This window comes from Poecilia formosa, unplaced genomic scaffold (assembly GCF_000485575.1).
Source record: "Poecilia formosa unplaced genomic scaffold, Poecilia_formosa-5.1.2 Scaffold256, whole genome shotgun sequence".
Classification (NCBI taxonomy): domain Eukaryota; kingdom Metazoa; phylum Chordata; class Actinopteri; order Cyprinodontiformes; family Poeciliidae; genus Poecilia; species Poecilia formosa.
In genome coordinates, this window is record NW_006800195.1 from 186,522 (window position 1) to 207,162 (window position 20,641).

The 20,641-nt window shown below is 42.3% G+C and overlaps 1 protein-coding gene and 1 long non-coding RNA gene across 3 annotated transcripts in view; one reads left to right on the forward strand and one right to left on the reverse strand.

The window, feature by feature from the left end:
- aspscr1 (ASPSCR1 tether for SLC2A4, UBX domain containing) overlaps positions 1 to 20,641 on the forward strand; it is a 25,578-nt gene that overhangs the window by 3,908 nt on the left and 1,029 nt on the right. Inside the window, exons 4-17 of one of the 2 annotated variants that reach the window (XM_007570169.2) lie at positions 463 to 577; positions 3,002 to 3,102; positions 4,233 to 4,290; positions 4,381 to 4,454; positions 5,583 to 6,108; positions 6,402 to 6,461; positions 7,389 to 7,528; positions 8,307 to 8,388; positions 10,125 to 10,191; positions 10,490 to 10,552; positions 12,821 to 12,873; positions 16,857 to 16,908; positions 17,021 to 17,090; positions 17,838 to 18,025. In XM_007570169.2, the coding sequence (XP_007570231.1) occupies positions 463 to 577; positions 3,002 to 3,102; positions 4,233 to 4,290; positions 4,381 to 4,454; positions 5,583 to 6,108; positions 6,402 to 6,461; positions 7,389 to 7,528; positions 8,307 to 8,388; positions 10,125 to 10,191; positions 10,490 to 10,552; positions 12,821 to 12,873; positions 16,857 to 16,908; positions 17,021 to 17,090; positions 17,838 to 18,025 (1,649 nt within the window). Of the gene's footprint in view, positions 1 to 462; positions 578 to 3,001; positions 3,103 to 4,226; positions 4,291 to 4,380; positions 4,455 to 5,582; positions 6,109 to 6,401; positions 6,462 to 7,388; positions 7,529 to 8,306; positions 8,389 to 10,124; positions 10,192 to 10,489; positions 10,553 to 12,820; positions 12,874 to 16,856; positions 16,909 to 17,020; positions 17,091 to 17,837; positions 18,026 to 20,641 lie in introns of both variants that reach the window. The other variant, XM_016680802.1, reaches the window with a different exon arrangement.
- LOC107838441 (uncharacterized) overlaps positions 12,880 to 20,641 on the reverse strand; it is a 16,384-nt gene continuing 8,622 nt past the window's right edge. The window contains exon 3 of the long non-coding RNA XR_001664504.1: positions 12,880 to 13,170. This is a non-coding gene — a long non-coding RNA (uncharacterized LOC107838441). The remainder of the gene's footprint in view (positions 13,171 to 20,641) is intronic.

Sequence of the window (20,641 nt, forward strand, 5' to 3'; positions counted from 1 at the left end):
CAACAAGAGCCAATGATCGCCGATCACCGATCATGCACTTTTTCACGAAAATCGGCCCATGATCGGTGACCGATCGATCGGCACACCTCTAGAAAATAAGCAATCTTTCTCTCTGTAAGCGCTCTAAAGGTTTGAGTAAATATTTCCAATATACACATGCCTAGTGAAACTGTATCCAAAAAATGAACCTTTTTTTCTGTGACTTTGTCTTTTTGTGTGTTTATGATGTAAACCAGTTTAAAATGCCTTGTTGCTGAAAGGTGCAATACAAATGAAATTTGATTTCATTTGATGCTTTTGGGAGACTTCTGATGTCTTTGTTTGCAAAATGTTGCCAGGCTTGGATGTTCTTCTTTGTGCATAAAAGTAAGCTTTCTGATCCTCTGAACCTTTTTGTAATTGGTGTGTAAGTCATTTTTACAGGTGCCTGCTGTCTTATTTCTGTTGTGAACTTGCTGACAGGTTTCAGAGGACCGTTCTTGACCTGACGCTGCCGTGGAGATTTGCCAACCTTCCCAACAATGCCAAACTGGAAATGGTGACGAGTACAAGGAAACAAAGTGGAGCTGACAGCCAGGTTAGTTCACTTAACTATTAAAAATATGTGTGTGAAAGAATAAGAAAATGGTGTTAAAATCTGGCCATCACCAGAACCATTAAGACATCACCAGTGGCAACATTGAACGTGTCATTTATTGGTAAGTCTTCATATCTGCATTTACCTTTGAGATTTTAGCTCCACAGGTGAGTTTTTTTTTTTTTGACAATTTTCTGTACTCTAAAACAATTCAATTCAAATTTAGAAATACTCTATAATCCCTTCGGGAATGTTGTTGTAATTTATTAATTTAGATTCTTTAAAGAGTTATTGAAGATTGAAGATGGCTGTTGGCAGGAAAGATCTCCTGCAACGGTCTGTACTACACTGAATCTGAAGAAGCCTCAGAAATTAATTGAGAAATTCACTTAAATTAATATACCATAGGTAATTTTAAATCTCTAATCCATGAATATTTTTTACATTGTTCTAAATCCATGTGTGTGAAAGCTCATTTATTGGGTGGGTCTAGATAATTTCTTTTGAAGAAATCAGCAACTCGTCACAATTACGATGTTGTCAAAGTTGGTTCAAAAGCAGTTTGTCGTCCAGAAAGGATTACATCGAGGCAAACGGGCGGAAATGTTTTTTTTAAGCGCAATTAGATCCTTTAATAAATTTGAAGTATTACAACATTACCTGTTACTATTAATAATAATAGCAACTACTAGATTATGACCTTTTTCTTCAATAATAGTGGCTTCATTGCATTCAGAGTTGTTAACAGCTTTTTTTCCAAACCTCAAATACTAATCATATGGCTGGCATTTTTTTATTTTTTTTTTATCAATGCTCTTCCACATGTTTCAAAATTTGTAGCTGTAAAAAGTCTGTTGGATGAAAAACATTTAGTTTTAGTAATATTGGTGTTTGTGGTCTCTGGTGTACGCAATGAAAGAGCGTATTAGGTAAATAGTTTTGCATGCAGTTGTTTGTAAGCTGCCTGATGAAGTAAAGGTCCACCTGGATTTAACTAAGCAAACGGCCTGAACTGGAAAATGATGCTGCATTCAAAAATGTTGCAGCTGTTAACCAGTTAATTAACTAACTGATGTAGTCAGTGACTTCCTGTTGTTTAATGAACCTTCGCTTGGATTTGAAAGAGTGAGAGAATCGATCTATCTGTTCGTCCGTTCGTCCAGTCCGATGTTCGTCCAACTAAAGAAGTCAAGTTTATTTGTATGGCACATTTCAGCAACGAAGCAGATCAAAGGGCTTTTACATGATAAAAAGTATAATACAGTAACCAACCGTGAAACAAGCGACAAACATTACATTTTGTCAAATGGCATCATTGTTGTCCATCATGTGTTGATCTCTTTGTCTGACCATCCATCCAACCATCCATCCGTTTCACAATCTAGAACATCCGTCATCTGTGTGTCCGCTCGTTTAAATTATTTATAAAATAATAGTGAAATTCTGTGTTTATTCTTCCAAAATATACAGAAAACCCTGGAAATCTGAGTCTGGAAAGTTAAAAGTTTGATTATGAGCATGTGGCTGGCAACCCTGTATTACTTGCTGATAAAAACATTTGTACTTTATCTCCTACATTAGTGGCTCACTTTGGTGTGTGAGTTTCATCGTAAATTTCTCTGTTCGCTCTCACTTGTCTCTATAGCAAAAACAAACAAACAAAAAACACACTTTGTTGCAGCTGAGCTTTCCTTTCCTCTGACATCACAGCTTGATGATCGGATCCGTAAACTCAATGCTGCGTTTGATCTGCTGCTCTGTTCGTCTGGCGGATGGTTGATTTGTTGATCCCTCACAGATTTTTATATATGTTCACATGACCACTCGCCTCAGACAGGCAGGCGTGTGTGAGTGTGTGTTTGGTGTTGACAGCAAAGTCTCTCTTTTCATCTCTCCCGGTGAGCCGCCGTTTAGCGCTCTCCCTCTTCTGGACAACGGCACCGTTGAGTAAACATAAACAACCCGTAGTGTGACTCAGAGGCTGAGAACATCAGCCTTGCTCTGTTTCCGGGTGTGTTACTCATTTTCGCGCTGATGTAGGCCCACATGTGCGACCAAAACAAGTCGGGTTATCAAAGAGTTTATTCCTCTGAGAAAATGGCTCCAGATCAAAGAGCCAATAATTTTTCCTTAGATTTCATCAATGTGAGATCCTTGAGGCTCAGTAATGTAGAACATTATTTTTAGCTTCTCTAATGTGAAGAAAGACAAAGGAACAAACTTCAAAGTGCTTTATATTGCCCGTTTTACCCTGAAAGTAGTGTTCTGGTATTTTATTTGTTTTTTTCATTTTGAAGTTTATTGTGGATGAACTGATGCTGAACATTTACGGGCGCTAGTTACTCCTGCATCATGTTTGTTTTAGTTGGAACGCGTGTGCTCTCTGACGCAGCTTGTGTGTTCTTGTGGCTCGCTGCGCATCAGGTGCGGATCGCGCTCCAGATGGAGGACGGCTCTCGGCTCCAGGGTTCCTTCTCCTCCGGACAGAGCCTGTGGGAAGTGATCGCGCATTTCCCTATGATCAGGTGCGTGCTGAACGTGCAAGAAGATCGGGACGGGACCGAACAGATTCCCTTCTTCAGTAGCAAGTTGTTGACAGATTTAGCGTTATAAACTCAGACGATGATGAACTGTTAAAACTACAGCAGTTATGCATGAATCAAAGGGAGCTTATTTCAAATTTGAACATATTTTAGTAATTAGATCAGAAATAACTATTTGAAAGGAGTATTAAATGTTACATTGTAAAAGTTGATGAGCTAAAATTAATTACATTTATTTACTTTTTTTTTTTTAACATGTCCTAAGTTATTGTATCAGTGCTGAGGAGAAGCCCGGTAGATTTACTTTCACTAGTGGAGCATTACAGCATAATATGAATGAATTATAGGAAGTAGACAGTTTGTCCCACATGTGCAAAAACGTCGTTCACTGACATTACCATAAACAAAAAACTAAAACACATGATGGAAAAACACTAGAGCAACAGATGAAATTACAGTAACGTTATCTATAACAAAATATAGACGGTAAAATAAAAAAATCAAACAATTTTTGAATAAATAAATGACAAAGAAGAGGTTAAAGGCGATGCTGCTGCACAAAATGAACATACCCCTTATGGGTTCTGCAGATTTCGGCTCGCCGTTGCATGAAAGATGAACACGGGCCAAACCGACATCCTCCGTCAAAGCCTTTATTTTCCCACACATCCTATCCCACCTCTCATACTCATGCAGCTGTTACCCAGTAGTGCCAGGTGCTCCTGCAGTCCACCGGCCTTCATCACGGCTCTATTGAATTACGTCACTGCATATCCTGATTCTCTGCCAGCAGAGTTATGCTTCTGATTGGTTCCACATCGACGGGGGGGAACAAAAATGTAGGGAATGTAGGTTGGCTTTGATTTTCAGGAATTTAGGGGAACAATAGTAAAATGTTTAGTTGGTTTCTGCACGACATTGTAAGCACATGGCTTACACATGCAGCGTGCCACTGCATACCATGTGGTTTTATTGGTGCACCCCTCTTAAACAGGGGAATAGCAATAAAAAGAAATGCGTCTTATTTTTTGTTGTCACAGTGAAAGTAAGCTATTACCATTTACCTTTGGTTTTAATCTCGGTTTCACTGTCACTTCCCTGGATCCTGACAGAGTGTCGGAGCTGACCGAGTCTGGAGCCACTCCTGCATGTGTTTACATGAGGGACGAGGTATGAAGCCTTCCTTTAACTCTCCCTTTCTCAAGAGATGAAAGTGAGCTCTATGGAAACACAGCTGCTTGTCCGTGTGTGTGTGCGCAGGTGAGTGGGGAGGAAGCGTTAAAGAAAACCACTCTAAAGTCTCTGGGTCTTACAGGCGGAAGCGCCATTGTCAGGTAGGCCGCAAACATCAACTCTTATCACGCTGGAATATCGAAACATATTTTTGTTCAATTTCTTTTAATTTATTTCCACTCTTTCTTTGAGCAAAAAAAAAAAACAATTAGCTGACCTCTAGCCTGAATCTGAAGTAATGTCTGAATTTCTCTTAAGTTTAAACAACAAACCACAGATTGGGATTGTTGTTCCAGCCTCTGGTGTTTGCAAAAAAATATTTCTTGGCCTTTAACTGCACTTTATTTTCTGTTGGAGTATTGTTAAGGTTTAATGTTTAAAAAAAAAAAACAACTAACTCCTAGACACACTTGTTGTTGAAATTCATCCCATTTAAACACCAAGGAACATTTCTGTATCAGACATAAAAATAATGACTCACCTATCAGGACTTAGTGGTTCATTTTGTCTTTGATAAACGCTTTGACCTTAAATTTTACAATCCAAGTAGATGAGCACTGAGTATATTTTTTTCTAGCCTTTCTGCTGTGTGATCAGTTATTTTTATTAGAAGAGCCAGCGTTTTCCACTTTAAAACAACGTTTTACCATTTTGGAATAAAAACAAAATCATTAATGAAGCTCCATTTTTAGCGATTAGCGCGTTTAGCATGACAAAAACAACAGCTTTCTCTATTCTAGAGTACCTACAGTAGAGCCTTCACTAAACTTTACCTGAAGATTGTCAGCTTTTTTTTTATTAAACATTTAGTATAACAGAAAAGTAAAAACTAATAAAATATGGTAAGCACAGCATTGCTGCTTTACAGCTAACCTTCCTATTACCTGCCAAAGTCCTGTTCTCTCTCACTTTTTTGCAAAATGAATAAATCTCCAGGTTGTCTCAACATAGCGTCAACAATACAAGTGACCAAATGGAGCTGAAATATGTTAAACAAAAGCTAACAGTTGGAGAAGTTGCACTGCTTCCTCGAATTATTGTCTAAAAACAAAAGCTGTAAAAGGTCAGTGGAAAGTGTCCGGATTTGGTCACTGGTGAATTTTTCTGGTGCCCGTCTAGTGATCGTTAGACGTTTGTGGCTTGTTTACATTTGGTGTTGTTTTCTCTTTGACTTTAATTAGCAAGAGCTCACAAGTTTAGAGATGTGACTATAACACTTCCTGTTCCAGGTTTCTACACAAAAAGAATCAAGCAGCAGCAGAGGAAGATGGACCTGCTGCAGCGCCAAGCACACCTGTTGCAATGGAAACCGCTCCCAGCGAATCGCCTCAGCCCGACCCCGCGCCGTCGATTCCAGTGGCGTCAGCTGAAGTTGTGCCAACCAGTGAGTCGGATCCACACGAGCCATCGCAAACCCCAGCTGCGCCAGCTGTGCCAGCTGCGCCAGCTGTGCCAGCTGCGCCAGCTCCAAGCTCCGTTGCCGAAGACGTTCCTAAACCTCAGGATGTGGTTCAACCCAAAGTCCAGAGAGCAGTGGAGGACGGAGAGGAAGCCGGACCGTCAGGGTTGAACTCTCTCCCGGCCGCCTCTGCTCCAGCAGCTGCTTTCATTCCTTTCTCTGGCGGCGGTCAGCGACTCGGGGGTCTGGCCGGAGAGATGGGCCACTCGCTGTCTTCGTCCTCGTCTCTGGCGGCTCTAACCCCGACCGTGCAGTCGCCCAAAGCCAAGAAGGCCAAATCAAACCACAGCACTAAAGTGAGCCCCAGCAGCACGCCACATGCGTTACGTTTTTAATTAATACACATCAAAGTAGAGGGGAACAGCTTTAAAAGCTAGCTGTCATGGAGCATCAGAAGATGTTGAAAACACAAACGCTTTAGAGCGAGTTTCACCTCCGCCCTGATCAACATTTTGTTTGTGAGGTAGAATGAGGAAACGTCACTGATGAGACCATAACAAATTTGATGTCAGGATGTTTTAAATCACCTTGAAATGATTTTCACGAGACTTCTTGGCTTTACTGACGAGCGTAACTTTTGTCTCGTCAGTGCAAAGCGACTGTCAAATCGGCAGACCGGGATCTGGATAACACAGAGGAGTTTCTGGAGGTAAACATTTAATTTCTCTTTTTGAGTTATATTCTCTTTATTTACATATAGATTCTTCTCCTGCATCTTCTGATTCATTACATTTTCAACAGTGTTCATTCTTTTCCCATTCTGTAATCTTACACTCGCAAACATTAAAGCATCTTTTGGAGGTAGATGATCACAAAGTAGCACATAAATGTGAAATAATAAAAAAAAAATAGGGTGTCTCTCTTTTTTTATTTTACAAATAAATACATACAGGGTGTGTAATGCATTTGTAGTTAATGCCTTCAAAGAGCAACTTTTTCCTGCAGTTACAGCATCAACTCCTCAGTTTTCTCTCTACTTTGCCCAGGTTTTTCTGCTGAATAGCTCAGGCTCAGTCAGATTGAATGGATAACATCTGTGAATTTTATTTCTTGTGACAAATTCCCAAATTCATTCAAATGTCTGAATTTTGACTGAAACAGAGGGCAGAGACAAAGTGTAGCCACTGCATGATGTTACCATCGTTTCGTTGTGGAAACGGTTCTCATCATTTCATCCGGCTTTTAAGTCACTGATGATGGGATGTAAATTGTTCACACACAAGTCTCGTTGCAGTTGTCTTTAATATGTTATAAGAACAACGACAGAAGAAGAAAAAAAAGCATTAAGACCTGCTGTGTGAACTTAGACTAAGATTTAACAATACACAAAGTTATATTTAAGGGTGTTGGAGTAAAGTGGGATCAACTCAAATGCCTGCCATACTGCTCTAATTTTTACTTGCTAAAGGAAAATCTGAAAATCTTCTCCACTGTGCAGTTTTGCGCCTCTTTGTGTTGGTTGAAGTTTGTGGCTGTTTGTAGCAAAATGTGGGGAACGTTCAGTGGGCGTGGACGCTCCGTCAGGGTCGCCGGTGTTACGGCGGCGTCACACGTTGTCGCTTCTCTCTTTGACCAGCCGGTCGACAGGGAGCCTCTCATCTACCACATGGACTCTGTGTCCCGCCGGAGCGAGGACCACGCCGATCTGCCCGACGAGTTCTTCGAGGTGACCGTGGACGACGTGCGTAAGCGCTTCGCCCAGCTGAAGAGCGAGAGGTGAGTGGAAGGAAACGACAAAACCGGCCGATTGTTTGTTTGCCAGTTTAATTTTAAAAAAAACCGCGTTGCCACAGAAACCCATCTGAATCCGACTTCTGGTCCTGCACTCTTTGAAGCAGATAATTAAGTCGGTTTTGCATGTGGTCCTGTGGTGTTTTGCCAATATGTAACTATTAATTGTCGAATACCACAGCAGTGATGCGAGGCCACAGGCAGGAAGAATGCCGGGCATCTCTGCGTGTGTTTAGAAGGTTTTTTAGTTTTATTTTTTTTTCCATCCCGCCTAATATGAGTTTGAAGTTCTTATTTATTTATGAGCACTTCCTCAAAACAGATGGGGCCGAGTTTACTCTGCCGTCTCTGGATGCGGCCGCGGCGGACCGCAGCTGCGGAGACGTTGTGTGTGTTTGCAAACATGGTTCCTTTTATAACACGCCCCACACACACTACAAAGGCCCCACGAACGCAGTGTACTGGCAGCAGTAAGTAAACTCTGTTCTGTGTAGCCCGGCCAGTCAGCGGACCAAACGCGATCAGGTTGAGGCCTCGCCGAGCGCAGACCTTTAATCGGCACCGACGTGCTGCCTCGTTGCGACCCCGCTACCATGTCGTTGACTGCAATTACCGAAGCCGGAGTTAAGCCGACCACGGCAATTTGTCTCTGCCTCCGACACACACAACACGCATGCACGGCCACACACGCGCTCGTCTGTTTCTCCGCAGCGTGCTTCGTATCTGAACCCGTGTGTTTGTCTCTGTTTCCTGTTTTCTCCAGGAAGTTATTAGAGGAGGCTCCGCTCCTCACTAAGGCTTTGAGAGAAGCTCAGATGAAGGAGAAGATGGAGCGCTATCCCAAAGTGAGCGACGTCCAAACGTTCCTCTGGTCTGCATGGCTTTGCAAAAGTATTTGTACCCTTGAACTCCTTACAACAACAAACTGACATCTGTTTTATTTGGATGTTTTGTTAACGTACCAGCATGGAGTAGTGCGTAAGTGTGAGGCGACAGGAAAATCACAGGATTTTTAGGTTTTCTTACCACTACAAATCTAATAGACTGACAAATTTGTTTATTCTCCTTTACGCTGGGCGTTTTCACACCTGATAGTCCAGTGGACTCGGTTCGATTGGGGACCAAAATTGCAACATTTGTTACATTTTCAGCTGATGGGGTTCGCTTTCACACTGTGTCAAACAATTCAAACCCCTTGAGCAAGCTACGGCGGTGCTGCAGCAAGAACTACTGAAGTCAAACAACACAAAAACCTCTGAAGAAGACATGAACCTCCTTCTTCACAAAATTCAAACAAAAATAGAGTAGGGTCAGATTTTAGCGGTTGTGGGATTTCTCTTCTGTGTTTCTAAGCCATTTCTCCTGCTAACACTAGACTCTAGCGTTGTTTTAATTTGTATTTACCCAGAATGCCCTGCGCTATAGTCCTCTTTCTTCTTTTGGAGTGGTCTCGGTCTGTTTGGCATTCAAAACTGAATCAAGACCTGTGTTTTTAGGTGGACCAGAGTTCACTTTTTTGGTCTGCATCAGAGTTTGATTGCGCATCAACACCTCCCCAAACAAACCGGACTTTCTAGACAAACGGATTAGAGTTTGATTACAGCGGACTAAAAACGGCTGGTGGGCAGTATAAATCTGTGAAGGCCTCAGACGGGACACAGCACCTCGAAGACCAAGATGAACAACCAACAGATCAGGGAGAAAGTTGTGGATAAGTTTAAAGCAGGATTCAAATGATAAAATAATATTTGAAGCTGTGCACATCTCACCACAACCCTACCAAGATATGACAGGCTGGTTGAGGAGAGCATTGATCAGCTGATCAGCCAAGAGGACGATGGTAACGCTGGAGGGACTGCAGAGATGAGTAAACCTGGCCTTTATAGAAGAGTGAAAAAGCCGTTGCAGAAAAAAGTTGAGTCCTTTTGAAAGTTTGCAGGGAGCGCAGCAAACATGTTGAAGAAGGAAGATCGAAACCGAAACTATAAAACATTACCTGGAGTAAAACTAACACTCCTGTTGTAAAGAGGCTCTGCGGGTGCAACTTAAGGATTTCATTTCTAACAACCGAATCGTGAAAAAATCTTTAGAAACAGTCTCTTTCCCCAACATATTCGTCTTCCTTTCATCAGTTTCTTCCATATTGTTTGATCGCTTCCACATCATGCTGGAATCCGTACCATTTCCTTACATGATCAGTCCCAGTGCAAGACCTCCTCTTAGAAATATTCTCCGACCCAGATGCCTCTGTACGATCAGACACTACCCCATCTTTTTAAAGAAAGGGGAAACAATTAATTCTCTAGAGACGCGCCCTCAAAACATTTGCTCCTGTAATTGCAGCAAAAGGTTCCACTAAGTTTTGGCTCATGGATTCTGAATACCGACGTGAGCCACACTTTTACTTGTACAGACCGTTTCATTACGCACTGTCCTGTGTTGCCATAAAATCTCCTCAAAACACACTAAATTTAGATTGCAACCTGGCAAAATATCCAAGTTTCAAGTGGCATCAATACTTCCACAATGAGTCAATCACGTGTTTTTTAAAATTCAGTGTGTACATCCTGTGCGTCTCCAGGTGGTCCTGAGGATCCAGTTTCCAGACAGACATGTTCTCCAGGGCTTCTTCAGGCCCCTTGAGACAGGTGCGTGTTGTGTTAGTGCTCATTTCACCTGACTAGCCACAGGTATGGCTGCAATGCGACGTTTACTCGTGGCTCTGTAAACACATTCACGACTGCAGCCGCAGCAGAGCAATATAGACGGAAAGAATGAGACGGGTCTGTAATTCCAGGGATTATGAGCAACAGCCATCTGACAGCCAGCATAGGGGAAAAAAACAAGTCGAAGGAAAATTCCTTCTGAAACATCAATTACAGTCCACAAACTGAGTGATGGAGGTAGAGCTTGTTTTTTTTTTGTTTTGTTTTTGTTTTTGTCCAGTCGGTGCAGTGAGACACTTCCTGAGAAGTCACTTGGAGGATCCTGAGATCAGTTTCTACTTATGTAAGTGGCATTTAATCTCCTTTTAGTTATTCCATGTATCCAAACTCACCCTTTAAGACGTCGATCCACCTTTCTGCTGTTGTGTAAACCTTTAAAATCACCTTTGAGTACTAACAGACGACACCCTGTTTCTATTCAAGTCAGTTTATTTACGTAAAAATGAACAACAAATATCATCGGCCAAAATGATTTGCTTGATGGTCGGGTTGGGCCAACATAAAGTTTTCTTAATGTACTTATGGTAGCCTTCATAAGTAGATTAGCTCTGCTCTGCTCTACTTCTATCAGTCACACGTCCCCAAATATTTGCACCTGACTCACCCTGCGGTTACAGCAAATGACAAAACGGATCTGGAAGATGTTAAACACGAGCTAAAGACAGGAGACGTTACACTGCTTACTCAGATTCCGGTTAAAAAAACTAAAGCGGTAAAATCTTAATTAAAACAATATGTAGGGTTTACTTCGGGCTGTGGCCTATAATGGTATTTAATTAGTCAACTAGGGTTACATTTTCTTTTAAGCCTTATCTAGACTCTAGTTGGCAGCAGGCATACATTGCAAATAATACATAGTTAAATACAGTGCAGCTAAAAACATGTTTTTTTTATCCATCTCCAAAGAGGTTTTGTCAAAAATGAAGTTTCTCTCCAGGTTGCACGTCTTAATTCAGGACATGATGATTTTATAATTATTATTTGCCAAAATTAGCGTGACATCCACAGCTACACACACATTGAAAGCAGCTGAACACAAAAAAAACTAACAGATGAAATATCTTCTGACTTTTTAAGCAATAGCTTTTCTTTTAACTGCTGCTTTTCTAAATTCCTGCAACAGTCAGCTGTGCTATAATGCTTAGCTTGAGCACAAACAAGAACAGCTGTTTTTTTTTATCTTCCACTATTACTCACATTCAGCAGCATTGCTTATAATAAAACGTGACGCTTTCACGGTTTAAATATGTTAAGTTGCTTCATCTTAACTTCTTATGCTTATTGTTTGTTTTAAATTGTTTGTTTTTTTTCTATTGTCTTGTTGTACTTAAAGCAGTTCGGTGATTAAAGTTTCACATTCTAAGGTTTGTGTTGAAGCAGAGCAGTGCAGCTCGTGGTAACGACGTGTCTCTCAGGCCAACAGCGGTGATTCCAGGATTCTGATGCTGCTTAAAACCACAAGGAATCTGAGCAAATATGCAAAATTCATTGTTTCAGTTTTCAACCCATAATTTCCACCGCAGTCTAATCTTATCGACGACTCGTCTGCAACACTTTTTAGTACGTTCAGTCTCGGCTGCATTCAGAAGCTGTGCACCCAGTGTGTGTGTGTGTGTGTGTGTGTGTGTGTGTGTCTGCCTGCCTGGCCTCCTCTGAGGGTGTTGGAATAAGGGAGAGGAAATTAAAAAAACGCCATTCACAACAAAAGTCGTCCGTCTCCGAATTAAGTCTTTGTGGATGGGACATTTTGATTAAATCTGAGTGTTGATGGATTATACTTGATGCTTTAAATCTTTTGATGTACTTGCTATTTTGTTGAAAGCAGTTATTTGTCTTTCTTGCGAGTGGTCACAAAAGTTCAGAGTATCAACAGCTACGTTCGTTTGGGGTACAGCGCCTTGCAAAAATATTTATACTCCTTTAGGTTTTCCACATTTTGACACATTACGACCTCATACTTCAGTGTTCGTTATTCAGATCGCATGTGACGCAGAAGAAGAAAAATAATCTTTACTTTTCAGGTTTTTATTTTTAGTAAGAATCTGGCAGCCTTGGTATTTTGTGTTTACAGCCCCACAGAGTCAAAACTTTGTTTAAATAAAAATAATAAAACTTTCACTACAACTTCAAATATTTTAGGGTATGTTTGCACATTTAAACACTAATGTTTAAATGTGCAACATTCAGTGTTTAAATTGGACTTTTGCAAGTCAAATTTGCAAAACCACAAAGATGTTTTCTGTTTACTAAGTAGGTGATTTCTGAATAATGAACAAATGTCACATTTCTTCAGTTTTATGTTGTGAAACAATTTAAAACCATTTATCATTGTTCTTCCTCTTCACAATTACACACCACTTTGTGTCGGTTGCATAAACATGCATTGAAATGTGACAAAGTGTGAATAAGTTTAAGGAGTGAGAACTCGTGCCATAGACAGAACAAATCCACCAGTGATTCGTGCTTTATATTTAAAGTTAGGTTTAAATAACTGCTGATTTGATCATGAGTTCAGTTATCAGTTTGTGATTTCCTCCTCTCTCCTTTTCAGTCATCACCCCTCCAAAAACGATTCTGAAAGACCCTTCAGCTACTCTGGTGGAGGTAAGGTCATTCACCTTCACTCTGGCGCCGGTAAAACGACTGATTTGCCTCAAAGTTAAAATCCAACAAAACAACAAATAAAACTTTTTTTTCTCCCGCCTCTCTCTCAGCACACACTATAAAATGTTTCGGCTGGCTCTTCAAAGCTCCTCTGCATTCTTGGCCCCTCCATCCCTTTTTGTTCACTTCAACTCATACATGCCCCCCCCACCACCCTTCTCTCCACTGTCCTTGACCCCAGCTGGGCTTGATTTTTCCCAGACTGGCACATGGGGTTAATACAGGCCTCGCTTTGATCTCTCTCACACACACACACACACACACATATACACGGAGCAGTAGGCAGCCAGGATGCTTTGTTGCCTTTGAGTTTAGAGGGAAAAGGTGTCAGAGTTATAAAGTAGTTACTTCAGTTCCTCCTCTTGATTTTAAATATATTAGTTGGAGTTTCGTACGTATTCGACACCTGAAAAAGCTGCAAATCAAAGGGGGACTGGGGGAGTGGGGGTCGTTTGAAGTTTATCTTGTTGTGATGATGATGATGAAGATTCAGCCCTCAGTGGGGCTGGTTACGAACGATAACAATCCTTCAGGAGAAAAAAAACCCCTTAAAAGCCCACTTTGAAATGTCTTTGTTGAGGCTCTCCCGTGTCGGGATCTGTCTCGGTCAAATCAGACGCTGCGATGTTCGGCAACTGTCTTTGTTCTCCGTCTCCCGAGTCGTTACCCGCAACTCGTCTCCCCCCGACCTCCCCGCCTTCCTGCACCCCAACTTCAACGGTTTCTTTCCGTTTAGCCTCCAGCACCCAGACGGTCCCTCTCTCGCTCTTCCTCTCTCTCTCTGGCCTTCACCCACATGTCTCTATCCATTAGGGACTTAAAAGCATTAAAGTGCGCAAAAACAAAATCTTTAATCTCCGCGCACACTCAGGCACGTACCGTCTGTCTCCGTTTCTGAGTCTATACATCAATCTTTGTCTCGCAGAAGGAATCTTTAATCTTTCTCTGTCATGCCACACAGACATCCGTGCACATGTGCCTCACATACACACACACTAACGTGCACTTTAATCACTTTGTGTCATGTCAGGAAAGGAATGTTTCCACAACCCAGAGGCCCTTTGATAGCAGGCGTCCCCTCCCTCACCCGTCTGCCTCTCGCTCTTCCGTCAGGACCCGTTCCGCCTCCTCCTCTGTCGCCCTGTGTTTTTTACTCAATCCCCCCTGTCCGTTCCTCTCACACACCCACAGGTCTCCTCTCGTCGGCCCGTCTCTTCCGGAGCGCGGCTTTGTAGGGGACGGGATCGCAGGAATGCTCGTTGTTCTGCTGTAACGCATTGCTTCCTGCTCACAGGGCTCTGATGACAGCAATTAGGCCAGCGTGTCCCATTTTAGCAACCAGCTGCACAAAAGACGGATGGAGGACGGTGCCCGTGTGAACCCACGTGACCCTGGCAGCCACCTGCCCCATGTCGCTGGAGAGTAGCTCCGTGACGGAGCTGAAACGATTAATTGTGATGAGCTGGTGATTGAAATAATCGCCAACTACTTCTGTAATCGACTAATCGTTACGTGGAGAGCGCGTACTCAAAAAAATGCTGCTTCTGAAAGACAAACTCAGAGCAGTAACTAATCCAAAACTGTACAAAAAGTATATATGTTTTGGGGTGTTGTGGTGGCGCAGGGGAAAAGCACAACCCACCCATTGGTCCTCGTGGCGTTGGTCGCAGGTTCGATTCCCAGCCTGGAGACACTTGCCGCATGTCTTCCCCCTTTCTCATTCCCCTCCTTCCCGTCAAACCACCTTCAAATAAAGGCCACTAGAGCCAACAAAACCTTTAAAAAAAAGATGAGAACAAAAACTTGTCTGTACGAACCAGAACTCCTCAAGATGGAGAAAATAATCTATTAAACACTTTTTGCTGTCCATTTATTAATCTGTTAGTCCTAAAACTAATCACCAGATCAGCCCTACACTATATTGATCCTAAGTCAGTCAAAAAGGGCTGATTTTTTTCAGATGTTGATGTTGGAAGTACTTTTGCTACAAATGATCGTTCACTAAAGGAATGCTAAGTTATTGAATAATAGGCAATAAAATGTTTATTTCCTTATTTGAAAAATAAATGTATATGTTCATCTTGTAATGCATTTCTAATATTGTATATAAAGCTGCTTAAGTCGTTATATGAAATTTGCAGAACGGGACCTTTTTTTTTATCTGATTCATCGTCAGAATAATTGATAAAATAATTAATAATAATAATAATCTGCAGCCCTAAGACGTACAGTCTCTCTGATATTGTTGCTGTTAGAGACTTATAAACGTCCTCATCGTTGTTGTGATTAGTGATGGCGTCTTGTCATGCAGGTCGTTTTACTGCATCTACTTGATGCGGAAGCTCAGCTGTCGTCAATTCACTGATTGCCTGCTTGTTGTATAAAGTTGTTTGATCTGACGAAGCGACCGACATGAAACGGGGAAGTAAAAGGGATGAAAACCCAACAGGTGGAGCAGTTCCTGCCGTCGGCACCATTTTACAGAGAGTATCTCTCCATCAGGACCATCTTCCCACCATCTTTCCTGCAGACGCTCTGAGGCTTACTAAAGGTGTTTCCACACCCGTTGGTCCGATAAACTCGGTTCTATTGGGGACCAAAATTGCAACATTTCCAGCTGATGCATTTCGCTTTTATTTACACTGCACTGTCTCAAACAGACTGGACTAATTGAAAAACCTGTTCGCTCCCTCCCCGCACCAAGAATCCGTGAAGGAAACATGAAAACCTCAGAAGAAGACGCCGAGCACAACTTCCTCCTTCATGAAATGTAAATCAGAATGAAGTGACATCGGGTTTTAGTGGTTGTAGAGTTTCTATTTTGTCATTGGCAAAACGCCACAAAACATTTCCCCCACCAACGTTAGTCTGTTTTGGTTGTATTTACCCAGAATGCCCTGTGCTACAGAGTCCACTTCCTGCTTTTGGAGCGGTCTCCGGTCCACTTGCATCCATGTATGCATTTGAGCCGCACTAGAATTCACTAAATAATGAGATTAATTAAAACGGAAAATGTACATTGAGGCATATTAATCATGGAAACCTGAGGTCTGCCGTCTCTTCCTCTCCACATATTCTTTATTGGTTCAGGGCTGTTTCCTGGTCAGCCAGTCAGAGATGCCGTGGTTATGAAGCAAATTAGCTAAATATTGTTTGAAATGGCCATTTTTGTTTGCTTTCTTGTGTTTTCAAGTGTTTAGAGCCAAGAAGGAGACTAAATAAATCACTCATTTTGTAGTTCTTGATGTTCTGGAGGAGTGAATTATGACCGACTTTGTTTCAGTTTTCTTGTTTTTACATCAGGATTATTGAAATGTTTCAGCCAGTTCTGTGGTTTCGATGTTTCTGCTTAACTGCGATCTCTAATTAAGATAAAAGATAACCTTCCCATCCCAATTTTATCCAGTTGTTTTCCGTTTACAAAAACGGCCGTTCTCTCCTCCACAACAACCATTTTGTGTGTTTCTCGTGTGAAGAAGACATTTTCTTTAGCTGTTTTTCGCTTCTGTCCTATTAGAGTGACAGACGTGCTCCCCGCCTGCCCATCCGTCTGTGTTTTTCACCTCAAAATTACACGGTTGATGATATATCTTCCTGGCACTGGTCCATTATAACCATTAGGACCATCTACGGTGGAGGAATGTGGAGCTTCAGGGGTGAAAGTGTTTTCGCTAACCATTTGATTGGTGCTCATTTTGTGGTCCGCTTCAAAGAACGGTGGTTGCTGGTTCACATCTCCCCCCCGAGCCATGAATCATCCCAGGAAACGAGCTTAATTTCTGCCTCTGATTTGCCAGGAACGTTTGGTTTGCTTGTAGCGGGAGGCAGCAGCAGTTCGTTTTGTCTGTTTGTAGAAATTGACGAGAATGCCAAACATTTTGAAAGCTTCTGTTTACTCGCCCGCTCTCTGCGTCTGTCTTCAGGCCGACTTGTTTCCTGGTGCTTTGGTGTACTTCGGCTCTGACGTCAAAGCAGGTTTTTGCTTTTTTTTGTTTTTTCCCGCTTTTACTCACATTTTATGCCAGCTTCAAATAAATACTTGTGTTTTTGCAGGGGACTTTAATACAACCCAGTTTTTCCTCCACAGAGTTTTACATAAAGAGAGATCTGCTTGAGACGTCCGTTTCAGCCCTGCAAGCCAATGAGTCCATTGCGAGGTATGTGGAATCTCTTTGAGGTTTTGGTTATATGACAGGTGCCCCTATTCGCCCTCATTTCCTCCACACACACACAGACAAACACACACACCATGCCCCAGTACTTTTAAAGATAGAGCCTTAAAAGTGACCCTCAGCTGCTGGAACAATGTTGGCACTTAACCTCGTCTTAGCTGCCCAGCCTGGACAGAGTGCATCCTTAATAAGTCTGAATTTTTGATACATTAATTTAAGACTTTTAAGACCTTAAAATGTCTTAGATTCACTGGAAAATATGTCTTAAGTTTATCTCTGGTCTTAAATTTTGTCGAGCTTAAGTACGTATAGTCCATGTAGGTTATTTTTCTCGTCTGACTTTACTGTCAGGCAAAAAAACTTTGCACTCAGACATCTTCATTCTGTTCCTTGACTTGATACGTTTGAAGCTACCACTAACTAGCTGCTAATGAACCCTTGCTAGCTAGCTAGCTTGTTTTGCATCTTTCATTGATAAGGATGGCCTTTATCTTTGCCACTGGCTCACCTCTGTTGCTAACCTGCTATGCACATTCTGTGCAAAAAAAGCTCGGTACTACTACTATATAAAATATCAAATTTTCCATTGCGATACAAGTCTTAAATTTAATTCACAATGGTCTTAAAAAGCAGAAACTCTAAAGGAAAACAATCCAGCTCTGATCAGACACAAACATGCCTCAGTCAACACTTCCCCTCTGAGGTTTTCTGCCTCTTGTTTCCTCACTGCAGCTGCCTGCTCCGGTCCCCAGAGACCACACCCGGCTCAGAACCCGTCGAGGAGCCTCCGCCGCCCGCAGAAGCGATGGACGCTGACCCAAAGTCTGCGCGGGAAGAGCCAGAAGCGTCTACACAAGCACATGGCGCTAAGCCGGCCAGAGCCGAGCCGGGCAAGGTGCCCAAGTGGTTCAAACTGCCAGGTGAGGAGAGGATGTACGGCCACTGGAGCAAACAGTGGGTATGCACTACACGCAGCGCACATGGGTGCTGTGCTCCAGGGGGCGCCAAAATGGTGGCGCAAAAATTATTTCTTGTTGGCGTTTTCTGTATTTAACAACTTTGTGCATGACGTAACCAACATCAGAGGGGCTTCAGTTATTATTTTAGACATCCCCCTTTCTCCCCACACGCCGAGTTATTCGCGAGGTTTGCGTTGAGCGTGTAAGCCAATCAGGCGCTGCGGCTTTTATACTTGACACATGGCGCTCCAGGACTTCAATTTTTTTTTTTTTTTTTCTGATTTCGGCGTGCGATTTTTTTTATTTTTATTTTTTTCTCCATTTGAATCGTGTTGTCACCTGAGCTAAAGATGGAGAGTCGGAAACAAAAGCTCTCAGGGCACAAAACATAAAAACAGTTGAAAGTGATCGAAAGACGGCAGGTAAATTATGTTGGTGCATCAAGAGGACGCTTGTAAATGTAAATTTTGTTGTGCAGACATTCATCATTTGTTGAGTGAAATGGTGAGTCATAAAACCAATAAATTACAGAACTTGGCTGTGATAAACCTGAGTTTAAATACCGTCACTCAGTCTGACACGTGCTTTGATGCATCTACTTCTGATCAGAAGCAGCTGTTCATCCAAACGGATATCAGTTAAAATCGTGTTTCTTGTGTGGTTTGACTGCTGTATTTTAAACCTACTTAACATGAAGTTCATGTCATTCAGCTGAGAGGATGGAGAGAAAGAAGAGAAGAAGAGAGAAAGAATCACAGACAGGGGAAGGCAACAGGTTGGTCTGATGTTAGGCAGAAGAGAAGGAACAGCCACTTAGTCTCGAGTGATTGTAATTTCAAAAACAAAAAAAGTGTATTAGAAAGAGCTGTAATTTGTTTAAAACTAATAGTTTGTTGAACCATATGACTTGTAAAATCTGGTACAAACTTGATAACGTGCACACACAGACGACACGCAAACAAAATTGTGCCGCAAAGTGAGGAGAATCTTAGTCGCTCTAAATTCAGCTTGTCTGCTTTCATGAATATACAAAACATGTTTATATGCTGATGAGTTGGAAATGATTCCAGCACGCCGTCGCTTTCTGCAGCACGGCGTTACGTTTTGATGCCCGGCAGGAGCGCGTCTCTGAAGCCCAGGAAAAGTTTCTTTACCGGCTCGTTCATGTTCTGATAAATTATTATGGCCTTTCCTTGGTTTGCAATGTTCGTGCTAAATAAGCAATATTTATTATTATTTTCAAATCGTCACATAAGGATTGGCGGTAAGACGAAGGTGAGCGTGGAGTGAGTGAGCACAGAGGTTTTGAGTTTTACTTTGATCGTTAAATGTTTTTACTGTTGGGTTTTACCTCATTAAATGAAACGTATCATTGTAATCACTTTCTGCTTCATTTTTCTTTTATGCCCACTCTGCTCGCCGACGCTCATGATGACACAATCCTCGTTTGAACAGGGCCGTCTGCACCGCTGTCACTCCTGCAGTGAGTTGTGTTCAACACGCCCCCTTTACCGCGCTCGCGGTTTTATTCTTCGTACAATTTGCCTCTCATTTTAAATCTCTGTAGATCAGGCTCCAAGTGCTTAAAATGTTCCATTGCTGCTGAATGAGCGTACAAAGCTTCATTAAAAAGGAGCGAAAACACCATTAGACACTAAACATGGAAATAAAAGCCCACTGAGATCAATTACGTCCCTTTGTCTTGTTGCTGTGAAAGAAGTTTTTATCACTGCAGTTTTGCGTCATTAAGCTCCTAACAAACTGAGAACAGCATTCACCAGATTGCTGCTTCTAAGGAACAGAACGGCTGGTGACTCACATCATCGGGATGGATGTTTGGATCAAGCAGTTGGTTCAGGACGGTTGTCCGCATCCCGTCCTGAAGGCACCACCCACACACACGCACACACACACACACACACGCGTGCTTGGAGTGCCCAGGCAGAGAGCCTCTGGTGCAGCCGCTCCTCTGATGTCGTGTCGTAGGGTTTCTGCTGGTCACCATGCTGGTGTTTTCCTTCAGGGTACTCGCTCTGTTTGCGGCCCCTCCCCCGTGTTGTTTGTGTTTTTGTGAGTTTTATTTCTGGCTGATCTCTGTGTGTGTCCTCTCTGAACCCAGCTGTGGCTGTTTTCTCTTTCATGAAGAAAGTTAAAAGAAAAAGACAGATGGGAGGGCGCTCAATGAGGATTATAGATTCCATGTGTGGACCGGTGCACGGAAACGCGCTCGCTCTAGACTCTGCTCGGTGTGTGTGCGTGTCGCGCGTTTGTCCGTTTCTGAGGGGATCAGCAGTGACGCGTCAGGAGAGCATCCAGGAGGAACGAACCCTCAACTCATTTTGTGTTCACACTGTTTTATTCGTGGCTTTGCTCTTGTCCTTCATCTCCATGATGAGCGTTTTTCCAGTGCGGAGCTCCTGCACTTCCCACAAATGTCTGGAAATGAACAGTTTTCCAGCTTTGGATGGGTATCCATCTGTCTAGCCATCCTTCTGTCAGTTTAGCCATCATCCTTTCTTTCTTTCTCTCTTGGTTCCTTTCTCCCATTTCTTCACAGTTGGACATTTTTGCAGGCTG